The 19,922-nt window shown below is 35.3% G+C and overlaps 1 protein-coding gene across 1 annotated transcript; it reads left to right on the top strand.

Moving 5' to 3' along the window:
• Positions 1-2,656: 2,656 nt before the first annotated feature.
• On the top strand, positions 2,657-16,029 carry cthrc1b (collagen triple helix repeat containing 1b). Its single transcript, XM_079429474.1, has 4 exons — positions 2,657-2,835; positions 9,932-10,150; positions 11,221-11,437; positions 12,842-16,029. Exons 1-4 carry the CDS (start codon positions 2,719-2,721, stop codon positions 12,988-12,990), a joined length of 702 nt encoding a protein of 233 aa, XP_079285600.1. The 5' UTR covers positions 2,657-2,718; the 3' UTR covers positions 12,991-16,029.
• Positions 16,030-19,922: the final 3,893 nt, after the last annotated feature.

Genomic DNA, 19,922 nt, shown 5'->3' with positions numbered 1-19,922 from the left:
TTCATCACTCAATACTTGGCCTGAAAACAAACACTCCAGCCTGACAGACCCTTCAGGGCATATAAGTCACCACATACAAAATGAACAATGAAGCTTAGAAAATATTACTAGAAGGCCCTCGTCCAGGGGCCGCAATAGCTGGCCAGTCACACAGCAGAAAGTTTACTTTATAGTGCAGCTTAAATCCATGATTTGAAAAATACAAAACTCTTTGTATACAGTGTCTCGACAGAGCGATGAATGGACGGCTGTGATGTGAGGAGAAAGAGCCGATTCAGCAGAGAGGAAGACCTCCGTCACAGAGAAACTCCGCTCTGTACAGTAAGCACACAGATCTGCTTCTCCTCCAGCCTTGGGATGTCGCCAGGGGGCTGCCGTTCAGGAAAAACGGAGGCAGACGGGAATATTGAATGGGGCGCTTGTTTTAGATGTGAAGTTGAATGGAAATCTAACTTGCTAACATCTTAGTTGGCCAGTATATGCAGCGTCAGATGGAGGTTCTAAACTTTGAGTGTAGATGTAAATGGTAATTCATTATTTACTCACCCTCATGTCATTTCAAGCATGTATGCTTATATTTTAGGGTGGAAGGCCCTTTTTTTTAAGAATTTTCCAATTCTTTTCCATATATTGACAGTTTATACTAGTGTTTAAAAAGAACAAAATCACTATTGAGCATAACAGTCTTGTTCCAGGAGTACAAATCCCATTCATTTTATCCATAGGGAAATTGATTTTTAACAGTAACTTATAAACCATTAAAGACTGACCTACTGTGAGCTATGAGGCTGTTAATCGATGGTATATACTGCTGTTGAAGCCATTAACTCAAAATCATGTTTAACAGCAGAATTACTGCTGAAGAACTTCATTTCCCGTGATTATGGGAAAAATATGCACTTCAGAGTTAAGCAGCAAGCAAATCACACCAAAAGAAGCACAGTGAATGGTTCAATTGAGTCTGTCTCCCTACACTTTTAAAAAACTTCAAATTTGTATAAATGTATTTTTCCCTATGGGAAAAATGAGTGGAAAAATTGCTTTAGTATCAGAGGACATCAGCCTATTTTGGGAGAACATTTGCTGAAAACTGAAGCAATCAAAAAGTCATTATGAAAACAGTATCTGAGCATGAACATTGATGTGCTCATGTTGTGAGCTTTAGAGACACTCAGCATACCTTAAAAAATCAACCCTGTAAATATAAAATTACACAGGGGAAAAAATAAATTTAAATCTTACCTACTAAAACTCTCAAACCACATTTGCATGGCATATGTGACCCTGGACTACAAAACCAGTCTTAAGTCGCTGGGGTGTATTTGTAGCAATAGCCAAAAATACATTGTATGGGTCAAAATGATTGATTTTTCTTGTATGCCAAAAATCATTAGGATATTAAGTAAAGATCATGTTCCATGAAGATATTTTGTAAATGTCTTACCGTAAATATATCAAAACTTCATTTTTTGATTAGTAATATGCATTGCTAAGAACTTCATTTGGACAATTTTAAAGGCGATTTTCTCAATATTTTGATTTTTTTTGCACCCTCAGATTCCAGATTTTCAAATAGTTGTATCTCAGCAAAATATTGTCCAATCCTAACAAACCATACATCAATGGAAAGCTTATTTATTCGAAAAATTGACACTTAAAGGGATAGTTCACCCAAAAATGAAAATTCTGTCATCATTTACTCATCCTCAAGTAGTTCCAAACCTGTATGAATGTCTTTGTTCTGCTGAACACAAAGGAAGATATTCTGAAGAATGAGGGAAACAGAGCAGTTCTGGGGCACCATTGACTTCCATAGTATTTTTTTCCCTACTATGGAAGTCAATGGTGGCTTAAAACAGCCTGATTACAAACTTTCTTCAAAATATCTTCCTTTGTGTTCGGCAGAACAAAGAAATTCATACAGGTTTGGAACTACTTGAGGGTGAGTAAATAATGACACCATTTTCATTTTTGGATGAACTATCATGTGGTCCAGGTTCACATATTTAAATGATTTAAAGTTTTTTTTTTTTTTTTACACTATTGAATTGTTTTAATTTAATTTTCTTTTTCCTCTTTTTTTCAGTAAATACCGGTTTAGATTTCATGAATGCAGTGCACAGGACTGCTTTTATGGTACTTTTATAGTGATTTCTCCTTTGCTGCATGGGCAAGAGCACCATGAGCTCCATGAACACCATGTGCAGAAAGTACTTCCTGTTATTTTCTATGGATAAAAATATTCCAGTCTTGAACAGTCATCAGGGAGAGTAAACAATGGCAGAATTGTAAGCTGCGGGTGAACTATCCATTTAAATGCAACGTTTTCAGCTGGGACAAAAAAAGAGTGCTCTGTGACTCATAAAAAGACTGCTACAACATAATTGGATGAGGAGAAAAGACAAAAAAAATATATATATATCAGGGTGAGAGGTCATTTCACCTGTGCAAAACATCAGTAGATTCTGAGAAATCACTGATAAGACCATCAGAAATATTGATTCTTGTTTTATGTCATATCATGACCCATTATAATCCAATTCTACATGTGGAGGAAAGTTTCACCGGCGGTCTGGGAATAATTGGCCCCTGGAGAGATCACATCAGCCCCACCTCTCTCTCTCTCTCTCTCTCTTTCTCTCTCTCTCTCTCTCTCAGTCCTGTCTAGAGCTCAACAGATGTAAGCAGCCCTGTCTTCTCTAACCTCTCCGCTCAAATATGGGACACTTCAAGACACGAGTATTGATCGTCTCCTGCTTATTGTTTACGTGTTATGAAGCAGAAAAATTAAAAACCAGAGGTCTGCGCCAGAAGGATGTTGACTACATGGAGAAAGTAAGACTTTAAGAATTTATTGCATTATTTTTGCCACTCTTTTCTTGCAAAACATGATCTTCAAAGGGCAAGATAACTTTATATGTAATTTTTGATGTATTTATGTAATGCATTTAAACCCAAAGGAAACTTTAATTGCTGTGGAGACTAAATTATGTTTCACTTAATTATTAAGATGTTTCTCATAAAAGTCCAGTCAGTGTTGACTTTGAAGAGTATAGAGCTAAAAATAAATGTGCATAGCGCCTCAGATCATCCGTTTTTGGAATAATTTGATGAAAAATGTTTGAGATGAGACTGAGATTTGACTTTTGATTGCAAACTTTGTTTGCACAGTTTGAGATCTCTTTTGAACATCTAAAGGCGAAATGTGAGATTTCTGGGGGCTTTTATTTAAAGAGAAACCTCAGTAGACTTAAGCAAGTCTCCATTTTGTCTCCAAAACAGTTATTAAAGAGGTCTCATCTGCTCTTTGCTTTCTCACATAGGAAGGTTGGTCTTCTTTGCAGAAGTTCTAGAAACTCTTGGTTTTATTTTGAACCGTCTGAAAGAGGTCATCAAATCAGACACTTTAGATTTAAGTGTGCAGTATGAGTGACTATAAATAATTGGCTATGCTGGCTGATTCTGTCTCTTCAAGAAATCAATACTGTAACTGTGATTTCCTGCAGACAGTGCAAGTTTTTCTTAATGACTAAAGCCTTTGCCAATATTGAACAATGCCAGATTCATTTTTGCAGATGCGAGAAGAATATGAGTTACAGGGACCAGTTAACCAAGCGGTAACAATGGATTGATTGCTAAAAAGGATGTGACAAAGCTGTTTAAACTCTGTTCAGAGCCCACTAAGAGTGAACAGTTTGCAGGAAACTAACCAGGATTGTGTTTCTTTATTGGGAGTAACAGTTTTTATAGCACTCAATTTTACAACTGCTGAAACATGTTAGTCTGTTTCGCTATCAGTGATTATTTCTGGCCAGACTAGCTAACTCTTTTGTAAGTCAAGTCACTATTATTTGTATAGTGCTTTTAACAATGCAAATTGTGTCAAAGCAGCTTTACACCTGCTTGATATAAAGCTGGGTGGCTTTATATCAGCTTTACAGTATTTAGACGGGGAAATCATTTGCCAAAATAGTGTCATTCTCCTCTGGCCAGACAAAATTAGCAGTTTAAATCTAGGCTAAAGCAGAATCAGATTGTGCAAAGGACTCATCTGGTTCCTGTGGTCTTGTCCCGATGGCGGTCTAGGAGACAGGGTCTTCACTGAGGATCATTCTCTGGGGCTCATACTATATATTGCACATGTTCAGTGTGCAATTTTTCTGTATGTACCGAATACCTGGATGATACCTATGCTTTGCAGCATAGAATAATTCTACAATGAACTGTGTTTTGGTGTATAGTTCACCCAAAAATGCAAATTTGCTGAAAACTTACCCTCTGGCCATCCAAGAAGTAGATGAGTTTGTTTCTTCATTGTAATGGATTGGGAGAAATTTACCATTACATCACTTGTTTACCAATGGATCCTCTGCAGTGAATGGGTGCCGTCATCTGATAAAAACAGCACAATAATCTAGAAGTAATCCACACCACTCCTGTCCATTAATTAATATCTTTTGAAGTAAAAAAAAAAAAACTGTGTAAGAAACAAATTCATTATTAAGGCATTTTAACTTTAAACTGACGCAAAACGATTACTTGTGGATTAATGTGATGTTTTTATCAGCTGTTTGGACTCTCATTTTGACGGCAACTATTCACTGCAGAGGATCTACTGGTGAGCAAGTGATGTAATGCAAAATTTCTCCAAATCTTTTATGAAGAAACAAATTCATCTACGTCTCGGATGGCCTGAGGGTGAATACATTTTCAGCAAAATTTCATTTTTGGGTGAACTATTCCTTTAACTTATCTTTAGCAACAATTTTAGAGTTTTAACTCTTTTTTTTATTGCAAAATAAACTTAAAGATCACCAAAATGTTACACACTCACTTTCACATATATTTTGAATAGTATGCAGTACGCTAGTATTCGAACATCATCTCTGTCTCTCGTCATCAAAGTCAATTGAATATACAGCTGTTGGCTGTTAAAAATTCCTCGCCTCATTTCATTCCTTGATTGCTTTGAAATCTCCCGAGGTCCAATTCAAGACAAATTTTATATTCATCTTTTGCATAATTTTATTCAACAATCTTGCCAGTGGAACCATCTGCATTTTTATTAGTAAGCCAAAGTTAACTTTGAATAGCCCGGACATAACCAGCATTGTTATCCATGTGTGTCTGATATTCCAGTTCCCAGGCTACAGCAAGCCATAACAAGATTTAAAGTTCTTCACTCTATGAGATGTAGAATCATGTTGCACTTTTAAGACTGTGTAGAGATGTGATTGAACTTGGCCTGAAACATATTCAACAATGCGAATGCCACAACTTCTATATACAATTGCTTGATTTCAAGTTTTGCTGAGATGCCCAGTCTGTCCACAACCACAATTCATAACACTATGCAAGTATGCATTGATATTGGCAGTGTTATAGCAGCCATTAGCACAATGGTGAGTGACTCTATCGCCCCCGTGAGTACTGAAGTTTGTTAACGCATCAGTAATGCAAGGCCATATATTAAGTCATTGCGCTTATTTTATTGTAAATTAGTTTTTAATAAGTTCTTGGTCTCATTGTGAATGATTCATCAGTGTACGTTATTTCAATGAACTAAATGTTTTGCAATAATTTATCAAAATGTTACAACTTGCTCCACCTCTAAAATAACTTTTTAGTTTTACGTTTTTTTTTTTTCAGTTTCAGTTTTTTTAACAACACTTGTACTGGTTTAAAGGAATAGTTCACCCAAAAATGAAAGTGTACTCACTCTCAGGCTAGCCAAGATGTAAATGGCTTTGTTGGTTCATCAGAACATATTTGGAGAAATTTAGCATTACATCACTTGCTCACTAATGGATGCTCTGCAGTGAATGGGTGCCGTCAGAATGAGAGTCTAAACGGCTGATAAAAACATCACAATAATCCACAAGTAATCAACACCACTCCAGTCCATGAAAGTTTTGCGAAACAGAAAAGCTGTGTGTTTATAATCGTTTTAAAAATCCATCATTAAGTGAAAACTGTCAAAAACAATACCAATGATGGACTGGAGTCATGTGAATTACTTGTGTATTATTGTGATGTTTTTATCAGCTGTTCGGACTCATTCTGACGGCACCCATTCACAGCAGATCATCCATTGGTGAGTAAATGATAACTTTAAACAAATTTGTTTTAATAAACAAAATTATCTAGGTTATTATAATAAGGTTTTGAGACATAATAGCCATGTCTATAATCAAAGTTAATATACTTTGTGCTCTCAAAATGACTTTATATCAACTTTGTCCCACCAACATGGCCTAGCATAAACAGCGCTGACTAGCTCCACTTTATAAGGTATAAGGTTACAGGCTACAACAAATAAGTTAGGATGCTTTATCATGAACTGTAATCAGTGAAATAAAACAAATCCAGGGCTCTATTGATCATAGACTTGGAAAAATGTCTTAGCTCCTGGATCAGAGTTACTCTATCACCAAAAAAAATGCTTTATTGTAAATGATTGTATCAGGTAAACATTCCAGTCGATTCATCATTGTAATGAAAAACGGGCTCGGTAATCCTTTTGAATTTGCTCGCGGTGGGTAGATTATATGGAGGGTGAATTTCTCATTCAGACCAGTCGGGGAAGCATCACTAATGAACCTGGCACTACTAGCCGCCGAAGAAAATGAGGCTGTGTGCATCGCAAGGCATTGTTTGCAGGACACTCAGGTGTGTTCTGTCAATAAAAAGCAGGGGAGCCAAACGCACTGAAAGCTTGAGCTCGGCCACGGCACTGCAAGCTTATAAATATGAATACTTCATGGCTTGCCCATGGCCTGTATCGGGAAGATTTATTACCTATTTAAGGGCCCTTATTTCCACAGCTCTCTGCTCACAGGCATGCTGATTAGGCTGCATTACTCTTGCAGAAGAGACTCAGGTGACAGCGGAGCTGTTTAATGCTAAAGCCAGACCTCCTGAACTCAGAGCTGTGTATTGTTCATGGAGACAAGGTTCGGTTTCAGCAATGACATCACTTCATATTCGACCCGTGCGCTCGGAAGCCGCTTTCTTATTGAGATGTAAATGTTTGGTGTGTCACTGCTTCGCTAATGCATGCGCATTTGCACAAAACTCTAAATAGCCTATTATGCATGCACTTTTTCTGCATGATCTGAGAGCTCGCTGGTTGTTCCACCTGGCATTTTGGCAAAGTTTCTCATCCATCAGTGGTGTTAGCATAAGTCTACACCTCCTCAGTGAATGTTTATTAAAATGCATTTTTGCTCACACAGGCTCTGCAGCGTTAAAAGCCTACGTTGTTTTCCCTAGGTGTGGTCGAAGATCAAATGTAATAGGTTTAGTTTTTAGTTAGTTAACAAAAATAACATAGCATGGTTTGTTGAGGGTTGTCTTGATATTACTTTTCGAAAGGATCAGACTTGCAGTTTTGTCTTGAGTTGGCTATTTAGATAATTAGCCTACTTTTTGCAAAACTAAACTTGTAGTTCAGTTCTCTTGGTTCTTTTGTTCAAGACAAAAAAAAACAAAAAAAAAAACCAACGAACCAATGAAATTTCAAAACCGTTCTGACCGAATCTTCATTTACTGAAATTACGTAACTTTAGCAGTTTGATGCACGCTCCGAATCACGTGACGTACGTATGACGTATCGTGACGTATTGTCAAGTATGGTGAGCCATACTCGAAATTGGTGCTCTGCGTTTAACCCATCCAAGTGCACACACACAGCAGTGAGTAGTGAACAAATGCACACACACACGCACACACACACACACACACACACCGTGAACACACACCCGGAGCAGTGGGCAGCCATGCTGCGGCGCCCGGGGAGCAGTTGGGGGTTCGGTGCCTTGCTCAAGGGCACCTCAGTCGTGGTATTGAGGGTGGAGAGAGCGCTGGACATTCCCTCCCCCCACCTACAATCCCTGCCGGCCGGGGACTCGAACCCGCAACCTTTCGATTACGAGTCCGACTCTCTAACCATTAGGCCACGACTTCCCCACAATCACCAGTTCAAAACAAATGATTCACAATTGATTCAAAGTTTCACAAAGCAGATTTACGAAAACGCCCATCCTTAACTTAGTTTTAAAGAGCACCTATAATGCTAAATTCACTTTTACATGTTGGTTGAACATAAATTTGTGTTGGCAGTGTGTTTACACAACCCCCCCATAATGATAAAAACCTTCTTCTTATCTTTTTATCACCATCCTATAATGATAAAAAACTGCACCTTCTTTTTAATCCCAATAAATCATAAGCAGTGTCTCAGAGCTTACCAATCACAGAATCCGTAAAGTGTGACATCACACTTTACAAGCCCCACCCACGACTGTTGACTGACCCTGAGTGAGCTGCACATAATCCGCCATGTTTATCTTTACGCTACAGCATTTAAAGTTGCTGCCGACTTTATTTCAGTGACATATTTCCAACTGAAACAGAATATTGAGTAGAGGGCAAGGTTTTATTTTAGTACTCCTCCTCTCATCTTTCACTCGCAGCAAACCAGTCCCTTTCAAGGAATATCCGTTCACTTGGCAGCCATATTTGCAACACCTCCGGGCAGCTCAAACAAGACCAAGTCCTATCTAAATTGATGGGGAAATCCTGAAATCTCAAAAACTGCACGCTGAACTCGCGATTAAATTACATATTTCAAATCAGCAACAATATCTGAAATGAACAGCCAATGTGCATGCGTAGCTCCAACGCGCTTATGACTGCGCAGGCTTATCGGCTAGTCCAGCCTCAGGTTTCTATGTGAACCGGAGCTTCTAATGGCCGCTGCAGTGATGCAGTGACCTTACCAATCAATGATTGGCTCTTTCATTTAGGAGGCGGGACTATCTCACCATATTGTGCATTGCAGTTTCTCCCATTCATAAGTATGGGAGTGAACCGTGTTAGTATTTTTATAGTCTTTGAGCAAACTAATAGTTGGAGGGGCGTGGTTTTGCACTAACAAAATAAATATCATAAATTTTGATTTCATGCAGACTTTAAGAGTAGCATTCTAGTAAGAAATGTTGTCTTATTACAGCTATAGAAGTTGTTCAGTCCAGGAGCAGTGAGTGATTTTCTGCTTTTATTGTTCATATTAACAATGTAGACAGCAGTATAGGTACTATATATAATGCTGCTGTCACTTAATACACAGATCTAATATAAACATGTGATTTATTTCCCAGCTGTTTAACTTCACAGACATAACCGAATGTGTTTTTGTAACATATGCGTGTTTATAACATAAACTTGTGTGCGCTCGCTTCGCATGTGTGCGTTCATAAAATTGATTTTAAATTGATATGGCTTTAAAACGCATGATTTCAGTGCAATATACATGAATATCAAAACCAAACAGATGTTTTTTGGCAGAGATCTGAGATACTAGCTATAATGGCACTGTCGTATTATGGAAAAGGGGGCGGGGAGCAGCAGCTCATTTGCATTTAAAGAGTCATGCACGAAAACAGAATGTTTCTGCTTCCACTCAAAATAGACATTTTCAATAAATTATCTTTGGGATATTTTGAGCTGAATCTTCACAGACATGTTTAAGTTCCCATACTGTCAAAGAATGCCAAATCCGTGTTGAAGCTGATTATCTGAGACTCTGTGAACAACTGTGTAATCAGATAATGAATCACAGAAATAATGACCTGTGTTTTACTGTCTGAATGGACAGATGATTCAGTCTCCATCCAACCAGGTTTAATGCAGGCAGCGTCCCAGTATGCTACTTCTCCATGCCCATTAGAAACATTGTGCAAAAATATTAAGTATTAGCCATAGCATGGTATTTTCATCAGTAAACAGAGTCCACACCATAAGAACCAGATGTATTACACTGACTAGTGTTGGATGATATTGTTAAAACCTCTTACAGGCGCTTCAAGCTACAAAATATGCTGTTTAATATCAAGCCAAAAAGCTCCTGTTGAATCCTGTGTGTTTTCAGTATTCCAGCTGCCTCCAGGGTCCAGCAGGCACCCCGGGAAGGGGCGGAAATCCCGGAGTGAACGGAATTCCAGGTACTCCCGGTCTACCGGGCCGGGATGGTGCAAAAGGAGAGAAGGGAGAATGTGTGACGGAAAGGTTTGAAGAGCCATGGAAACCCAATTACAAGCAATGTGCCTGGAACTCTCTCAACTACGGCATTGACCTGGGAAAAATTACAGTAAGAGGCCACAATGATGATTACTGATTTATTTAAAACATACTGTATATGTCCAAAAGAACAGTGCGTTTATAGTATTATTTGTATACTAAATATTTGGTATTAGCTTTTATTTTTTCGTTTTTCTTTTCGTTTTAGCAATTTTGTTTTGTGCGTTTGTCATTTTATTATTCTTTTTTTTTTCTTTTATAGCTGTAATTAATTTTTTTATTTAAGTTTTAGTTTTAGAGTAATTATGACTTCAACTTTTTTTGTTTAGTTGCCAAAGCAACATTTCTAGTTTTTAAGTTTAGTAAGTTCAATTTTTTTTAAGTTTGTCTTGTAATATTTATTTATTTTATTTCAGCTTTATTTCAATTGTAGAAAACAACTTTTAGTTTTAGTCAACAATAAAAACAGTGGTACACTGTAAAAAAATATTTTGGAATTTATAAACAAAACAAAGATTATTGGAGTACGTTTTACAAGAAAATACAATTTCACGGTCTATTTCAAAATGTCATGTTTATTCAATGTGTAATTTGCTGTTTCTTTATAATTATTTGTGAAATGTACTAACAGTTTTCTGTGTTTTTTTTTTTTTTTTTTTTTTTTTTTTACTTTTTTGTCAAAATGTTTGTATGTTTTTTATTAAAGTTTATCAAATTAAAACGGTTAAAAATGATCATTTTCAATATTAAAAATAATTTGAAATTAGTAAACAATTGTAATTATTTATTATTCATTATAAAAATAATAATAATAAAGAAAGAAATCATGTAAAATCTTAACATTGAAATATTTTCTCAACTCTAGACTATGTTCTTTGCTAAAATTGTAAGTGCATTTTCTATAAAATGGTTTTAGCAATTATCATAATGTATGGAAAAGTCATAAAAGGTGTGGAAACCCCTTGGTAATCATTCAGTATATTGGTAAAAAAAAAATACTATACTTATACAGTCACCATATGCAGTACTTCCACTGTATTTTTTTCTGCAGTATACGTATGGTTTATATGCTTCTTTCGAGCAGGTGTGTTGTGAACCAGGCGTCAGACTCATCAGCTCTTCCTGTGTTCCTGTCCTCAGGAGTGTACGTTCACTAAGCAGCGTGCAGACAGTGCTCTCCGTGTGCTTTTCAGCGGCTCACTCAGGCTGAAGTGTAAGACAGCTTGTTGCCAGCGCTGGTACTTCACTTTTAATGGGGCAGAATGTGCTGCTCCACTGCCTATAGAGTCCATCGTTTACCTGGACCAGGGAAGTCCAGAATTCAACTCCACCATCAACATACACAGAACCACGTCAGGTAAGGGCCGCTTGCTTGGACAGTGACATCTGAACTGTAAATATGAGAAGAGGTGTGAGACTGCTAAAAACAACTCCTTACAATGTGCTACAGCACACGTCAGTCCTGTAATGGCATTTCATGAAAGTCGGAAAGTACAGAGATTTTTCAAATACATTTGCAAGATTTGTAACATACTATCAGAAAATAAGTGTTTTAGTGTTAATAATTTTGCAGAAATTAATGTCGGAAAGACAAGTTGGAAAAGGAGACTTTTACTTGCAGAGTTCTGCTGAAAGAGCAAGTTTGAGTAATGCATTATTTTAAGTAAGATGGAAATAATTCAAATTAATCTGGGAAAAAAGAGTATATTTTCATTATTTAGCGTTACTTTCATGAACATTACATCATACATACATTTCATTATTTTATTGGTTATGTAAAAAAAAAAAGTATTGTTATTAGAGTACTTTTTTTCGAACAATTGTCAGGACACAACACAGTAATGACAATTATTATATAATATTATATATTATAATTATAAAAAAATACAAATATATTATATAATATTTATAGTAATTAATAAATATGTAAATAAAATAAAAAAAATATAACAATTATTTTATATATATTAAATATTCATTATTTAAAACTATAATAATATAATGTAAATGTAGAAAAAATACCTCTATCATCTATCTATCTATATAGTTTATTGAATATTATTTATATTAATTCTTAAGCATCTTATTGTAATTAAATAAATTCTTAAATATTAAGTATTTAAAAAATATGATATATGCTACAACTGAATATTAATATAATATTAATTATTCAATTATTATAAATGAATAATTTTATAATATATTTTTTATTTCAGCAAAGTTTTTTTTTTTTTTACATGTATAAGCATCTGATCATTTTGTAGAATTACCCCTTTAGGCATGACACAGGATATTTTGCATTTGGGTTTATTTTGCGATAATGACAGCCTGTCTGTCAATTATGTCTTACATATGTTAATGAGGAACACAAAAGGCAGGCTTGTGTAGAATGACCCATGCTGTTTTTCCCTCAGTACTGACCTGTAATATAAAGTTCAACCCGCTGGTCCATTAACAGTGATGCACGATAAATAAAGCAGTCAATGAAAGGCTTTTATGGCTCTTGTGCTACAGGGCAAGTCTTTGAAAAGCTCTCCGCTCTAAACACTGCAAATTGTTCAGTATGGATTAATTACAGCAGATAAGGGTGTCTCTGAATTTCTCATTCCCCCTCAGGGTGCAATAAAGCATGTCTGTTTATCTCTGTTTTTCTAATGGTTTTTTGCGTGAAGTCTTGAGATGGTCATCTGAGAACCAGAGCAGAGTTATCAGATGGACGCAGTGAGAAATATCAGTCTAACACGCCGTCTGTTTGTTTCAGTTGAAGGTTTATGTGAAGGAGTGCGGAAAGGCCTGGTGGATGTTGCGATCTGGGTGGGAACCTGCGGAGACTATCCACACGGAGACGCTTCCACCGGCTGGAATTCTGTTTCCCGCGTGATCATAGAAGAGCTTCCTCTGAGCAGCTGAGTCCAGAAGCTTCAAAGCACTTACTGCTCTATGACTTTTTTAAACTTTGAGGATGCTTTGTATTAGACTCTTATAAAGGTTCTTTAATGGCATTGATGGTTCCATGAAGAACATTTAACTTTCAATTCTACAAAAGGTTCCAAAATATGGTTTTTCACAGTGATGCCATAAAAGAACCATTTTTGGTTCCTCAAAAAGTCTTTCAGTTTTTTTTTCAGTGGTCAGTTCTCAAAAGAACCATTTTTTCTTGGTGAGCTGAACATTTTAATCATCTAAAGCAGGGGTCCTCAAATGGCGGTCCGCAGTCTGGTTCAGAATGTCAATGGCAGCACTATTTTAAAGTTAGTTTTACCGTTTCTGCAGTTCAAAGTGAGCAGCGTGTCAAAACAATGGATCTTTACACACCACAAGCGCTCAGGTCATTTATGATGATCTTTCAGCGTTACTACAGTCATGACCAAAAATATCAGCACCCTTGATAAATATGATCAACGGCGGCTGTGAAAATTTATCTGCATTGTTAATCCTTTTGATGTTTTTAAAAATCTAACCTTTCATTGGATAATAAGAATTTTAAATAGGGGGAAATATCATAATGAAATAAATGATTTCTCAAATACACGTTGGACACAATTATTGGCGCCCCTAGAAATTCTTATGAGTAAAATATCTGTGAAGTATATTCCCATTCATATTCACAATTTTGAGCATTACAGGGTGATTATGAACATGAAATTATCCAGCCATGGCTTCCTGTTTTACACAAATAAAAATAGGAGGGAAAACAAAGCCCAAATTCCCTTAATCATCCATCACAATGAGAAAAACCAAAGAATGTATTTCTGATGTGCTGCAAAAGATAATTGAGCTTCACAAATTAGTGAAGTGGCTTTAAGAAAAGAGCTAGAGCAGAGAAAATTCCCATTTCCACCATCAGGGCAATAATTAAGAATTTCCAATCAACATTAATGTTATAAATCTGCCTGGAAGAGGACGTGTGTCTATATCGTCCTAATGCATGGTGAGAAGGAGAGTTTGAGTGGCTAAAGACTCTCCAAGGACCACAGCTGGAGAATTGCAGAAAATAATTAGAGTCTCAAGGTCAGAAAACCTTTAAAAAAAATGTCAAACAGCACCTACATCACCACATGCTGTTTGGGAGGGTTTCAAGAAAAATTCTCCCAGCTCATCCAAAAACAAACTCCAGCATATTCAGTTATCAGCAGGCATGGAAATGGGGGGGGGGGAGTCCAGAGAGTTAATTTCGAGGGGGGACGGCGTTTCATTTCCAACTGGTTAGATTTATTTGAAAATTAAAGTGATTTCTATATTTTATCCATTCAAAAGACAACAAAAGTGAACCCAGTTCTGCATAAACAGTAGTGCAGTGCAGACTAAACAAGATGTAGCGGGATATTTGTGTCTATGGTTTGCTGGAAAATGCTTGGTCATCAAGAGCAGACTGCAGCCAATGGAAATGCTTCTCTATTGCTGCACATGCTGCTCCTCACAGCACAGATGTGAAAGCAGACTGCAGTTTGTCATTCATTGTAACAAACAAAGTTTAGAGACGATGTAAATAATAGATTCAGTGTGCAGTGTAGAGAGCTTCATTCACTAAAATAGAAGTTTGTGAGATCACGATGAACTTAAAGATTATAAAGGGTTTGCAAATGTGAAATTGAATTTATACGACGGATTTATAGATTATTGATTTTATTGAAAAGTTAATATAAAGCGACTTACATTTTAGGAACATTTGTCTGATCTGTTCAGAACTATTTTGTTGATGAAATAAAGTCGCTGCTCATCTCCAAGCAAGCACAGCGCTGTTTCGATTATGAATAAATCTTTGTTTTTGAACAAATCTAGTGAGTCAATGATTCAATGACCCATTCATAAAGAGTCACTTGCTTCATTCCTTAATGAATCAGCCGTATGAACGAATCGATTAGATGAATGATTCAGTGACAGACAGTGACTTGCTGCCACCTACTGGGAGTTTCATTTTTAAAGTATAAATTTGAATTGTTTAATGTTTCTATATTCAATGTCATAACATTGTTTTTATTAAATGTATTAATGCCACCTCTGAGTCTTGTTAAAAAGTCTGTAAATATTCCACATTTGTGCTCTTCTGCTCAGTGCAAAGATTAATTGTTGATGCTGATTTCAGGTCTTCCTGATTGTATCTTTAATTAATTTATTGTTTAATTTTGTTTTTTTTACAAAAAGTTAATAAATCTATTTTTGGCACAACATATGACATACATAGGTTAATTTCTGTCATTGATCAGAAGGTGTTCATAATTTATTTATTTATTTATTTTAAGTAGAAGCACTAGTGCTCCTGAAAAGATACGTAAGTGTAGAGTCCTTAAGAATGCAATGTTACCTTTTAAAACTAATTGAAAACGTTTTTGCAAAGTGTAAACTATTAAATATAATCTACAAATCATGCAATACTGTATCACTAAATAAGACGTGTTTTGAGGGTTTAGCTAATCTGGCCAATGAAAGACAATCATTCTAATATTTTATGTTTTTTTTTTTTTTTTTTTTTTTTTATTAAACACAAGAGGTCATTAATAATAATTATATTATAAGATGTACAAATTCAAACGCAACATATCTTTAATTTGGGCAGAATTGCAGATGCCTGTCTTAATGTACAAGAAGGTTTAGAGAAAATATGAAATAAGTTGTTAATAAATGTTTAATAGATTATAAATGGTTTTATGATTAAATGCATCCGAAAGGTAATCTAAAATGACCATTGTTAAGACATTTTGGCCATGACTGTATATCTTTATTTAGAACCAAACATGCTTCATTCAAACCCTTTTCAGAGATGCAAATCGCTGTAAGAGCTACAGATGATGTGGTTATTTTTACTACACTCTTAAAAATAAAGGTTCTTTACTGGCATCAATGGTTCCACAAAGAACATTTAGTATACACAGAACCTTTTCATTCCACAAAAGGTTCTTTACAGTGGAAAAAGTTTCTTTAGATTATTAAAATGTTCTTCACACTCAGAAAAAAAATTGTTCTTTTAAGAACTGTTCACTGAAAGGTTCTTTGGGGAACCAAAATAGCATTGCTGTGAAAACCCCTTTTGGAACCTTTATTTTTAAGAGTGTACAGTAACACAGTGAGCAGCAAAATAGATTGATACTTTTAATAAAACACTGCAGAAAATGAGAATGGAGAATGCAGCAAATAGATTTATTTGTATTAGTGCTGGGCAATGATTAATCGCATCCAAAATAAACGTTTTTGTGTACATAATATATATGTATATATAAATATATTTAAGAAAAATATGTTGTTTATATATTAAATATTTATATATAATATAATTATATATATGTAAATATTTTCTAAATGTATAATGTATGTGTGTCTTTATATATATATATATTAAATATACACAATACACACACATATGTACACAAAAACTTTTATTTTGGATGCGATTAATCGTTGCCCAGCACTAATTTTTATCTGTTATACATATATGACTCTGACCATTCAGATCAACCTTTTTTTCTTGAATTTTTTGTACATTTAGCATTATTAAGCTACTTAAGAGCATTTCATAATAATACATTTTTTATTATTCATATCCAATTGGGCTCAACTGATGATTTCAAAAATCCTTGAATTACCGACACTTAATCATTGATGACTATTTTGACTGTTTATTATTATTATTTATTTTTTTATTTTTTTTCAAAGGATGACTGCTGCCCAGATGGAAATTTATAACTATTCCAAAAAAGTTACTGTCATGACCTCCACTGAAAAGGAAATGTAGAGACTGGACCTCTTGGAAACTTAATTGAACACCTCTGATCTAAAGAACCTTTTGTGGATGATTCCATGGATGATAATGCTTTGTCATGGAACAATAAATGCCAAAAAAGAACCTTTATTTCTAAGAGTGGCCAAAAGGTTCTGTATTAAAATGTTATTTAAATTAAGAAAAGAAGAAAAAAAAGCTTTTAAGAACCATTCACTAAAAGGTTCTTTGGGGAACCAAAAACTGTTCTTCTTTCATTGCAGAAAAAAAAACACTTTTGGAACCTTTACTTCTTTCTAACCTTGATATATTTCTAGGAAGTGCTTCTGCAGCATTTGTTTGCAGATGTCACTTGGTTTGATATTTTGTGACGTTGAAGTATATTTAAGTCTAACAGCTCTCTCTTGATGTCTCCCTCTACAAACAAGGGCTGAAACAATCACATAACCTTGTAATGTAGTGACAGACTCTTAAAACTAACAACAGCAAAATTAATTTTGTAAGTAATTATGTTTAACAATTCGAGTCTGGACAGGTACTGTAAAAACTCATTTTATTGGCTAATATTTAAATGTCAGTAAAGTTTTTTTAAAGAACTCCTAACTTGGGTACATGTTCTTCAAAGAGCATCGGTTATTAACCTATGAGCATAACAAATTGTAAGGCCATGAATTTGAGCACATTAACACAAATGTCAGCAATGAGCCTGAAATGTCAGATTCAGTAAATCTGTGTGTGCGCTTGTGATTGGAGGAATAAGTGCACACAGGTTAGAGGTTTGGTTTGACCATTGCACAGGGCACAGCAGCAATGTAACGCGGATGTAAACATGAATTAGACTTATATACACTGAGTGATGAATCACCATTAAGGCTGGGCATTATAGCTAAAAAAATAAATAAAGATGTCACTATTGTTCTGCCTTCTGACAATATTTGCAATACAGTACATCTCAAAATGTATGCATTTGCTCTAAAATGGGCAAAAAAGACATTTATAATGTTACAGTATATTTCTATTTCAATAAATGCTGTTCTTTTGAACTTTCTATTCATCAAAGAATCCTGAAAAACAAAACTATCAACACAATTGTTTTCATCATTGATGATAATGTTTCTTCAGCAGCAAATCAGCATATTAGAATGATTTTCTGAAGGCTCGTGTGACACTGAAGGCTGGAGTAATGATGCTTTTCATCACAGAAATAAATTACATTTTAAAACACATTCAAACAGTAATTTTAAATTGTAATATTATTCCACAATTTCTAGTATTTTTAATAAAATAAAGCAGCCTTGGTAAGCATAAGTACGGTGGCCGTGAGAGCTCAACGCGCTGCAACTTCAGAAAACACATGCAAATAGACAAAACACCAGCAAATCAAGAAAACATCTTCATCATTTTGACAACACATGCGCTGCAAATGAGAAACGCTGCAAATCCTCACAACACATGCAAATTGAGAAACGCTGCAAATGCTCACAACACATGCAAATTGAGAAACGCTGCAAATGCTCACAACACATGCAAATTGAGAAACGCTGCAAATCCTCACAACACATGCAAATTGAGAAACGCTGCAAATGCTCACAACACATGCAAATTGAGAAACGCTGCAAATCCTCACAACACATGCAAATTGAGAAACGCTGCAAATCCTCACAACACATGCAAATTGAGAAACGCTGCAAATCCTCACAACACATGCAAATTGAGAAACGCTGCAAATCCTCACAACACATGCAAATTGAGAAACGCTGCAAATCCTCACAACACATGCAAATTGAGAAACGCTGCAAATCCTCACAAAAACGTGCTGCATGGACCACAATGAAAATGTTTCAAGGGGACCCAAAAAAAGTGACGGGCCAGCTGGGATTTGCTTATTGTGCAGTGGCTATTGGTTGAGTTGTTGGTGAACTGAAAGGTGAGTGTTTTTTTGTTGTTGTTGTTTATTTTAACACCCTGATTGCATGAGTTCTTTGTCTTTTGGATATTATTAGATTAATAATGACAAATAACACGATTAACGTTATTATGTAAGATGGCTAACTTATCCTCAACTAAATATAATTTCAAGGTTAATGAAAATAAATTTGCAATGCTTCATTAATTGTTAAAACCAGGTCAAAATAAAAATGTCAGTAAGAATAATATTTAAAAATGTATTCAGGCTCTTTTAGTAGGCTAATGAAAGAAAGGACATTTGCATGTGTTGTGAGGATTTGCAGTGTTTCTTAATTTGCATGTGTTGTGAGCATTTGCAGCGTTTCTCAATTTGCATGTGTTGTGAGGATTTGCAGCGTTTCTCAATTTGCATGTGTTGTGAGCATTTGCAGCGTTTCTCAATTTGCATGTGTTGTGAGCATTTGCAGCGTTTCTCAATTTGCATGTGTTGTGAGCATTTGCAGCGCATGTGTTGTCAAAATGATGAAGATGTTTTCTTGATTTGCTGGTGTTTTGTCTATTTGCATGTGTTTTCTGAAGTTGCAGCGAGTTGAGCTCTCTCGGCCACCGTACATAAGAGACTTCTTTCAAAAACATTTAAAATATTCATAGCATCTCAAAATTTGCCACACAGAGGGATGAAAAAATTGTTGTTTTGAATTGTGAATCTTAAGATAAAAAGCACATTAAAATTGTTATAATATTCACAATGTTAATCTTAATATTATATTACCAGTGAATTATTCACAAATATGGATAATTTCATATTGCACAGCCCTAGTTACATAATTAATCTTTAGATCTTGATAAAAAGCTAAAACCTTGTTTGATTTGTACAATTTTTAATTAGATATATTATATTATATATATATATATTGTTATATATAATTGATATTATATCACAACATTTCTATTTTAAATAAATGCTGTTCTTTTGAACATACTATTCATCAAGACCTGAACATAAAGTATTAGATTTTCCACAAAAAAATATTAAAGGTGATATATCTTGAAAATATGACTTTTCCAGGTTTTAAGTGCTATAATCAGGTCCCCGGTGCATCTACAAACTACAAAGGAAACGTGAAAAAAGATGAACCCAGTGATTTTGTTTTGGTAAGCCTTTTTCTGCAGGCGTCTCAAAAAATGAGTGCGTCTGATTTCACTCCCCTAGTGACGT

Source organism: Barbus barbus (genome assembly GCF_936440315.1).
Source record: "Barbus barbus genome assembly, chromosome: 12".
Taxonomy (NCBI): domain Eukaryota; kingdom Metazoa; phylum Chordata; class Actinopteri; order Cypriniformes; family Cyprinidae; genus Barbus; species Barbus barbus.
This window is presented reverse-complemented; position numbering and strand designations above follow the sequence as displayed.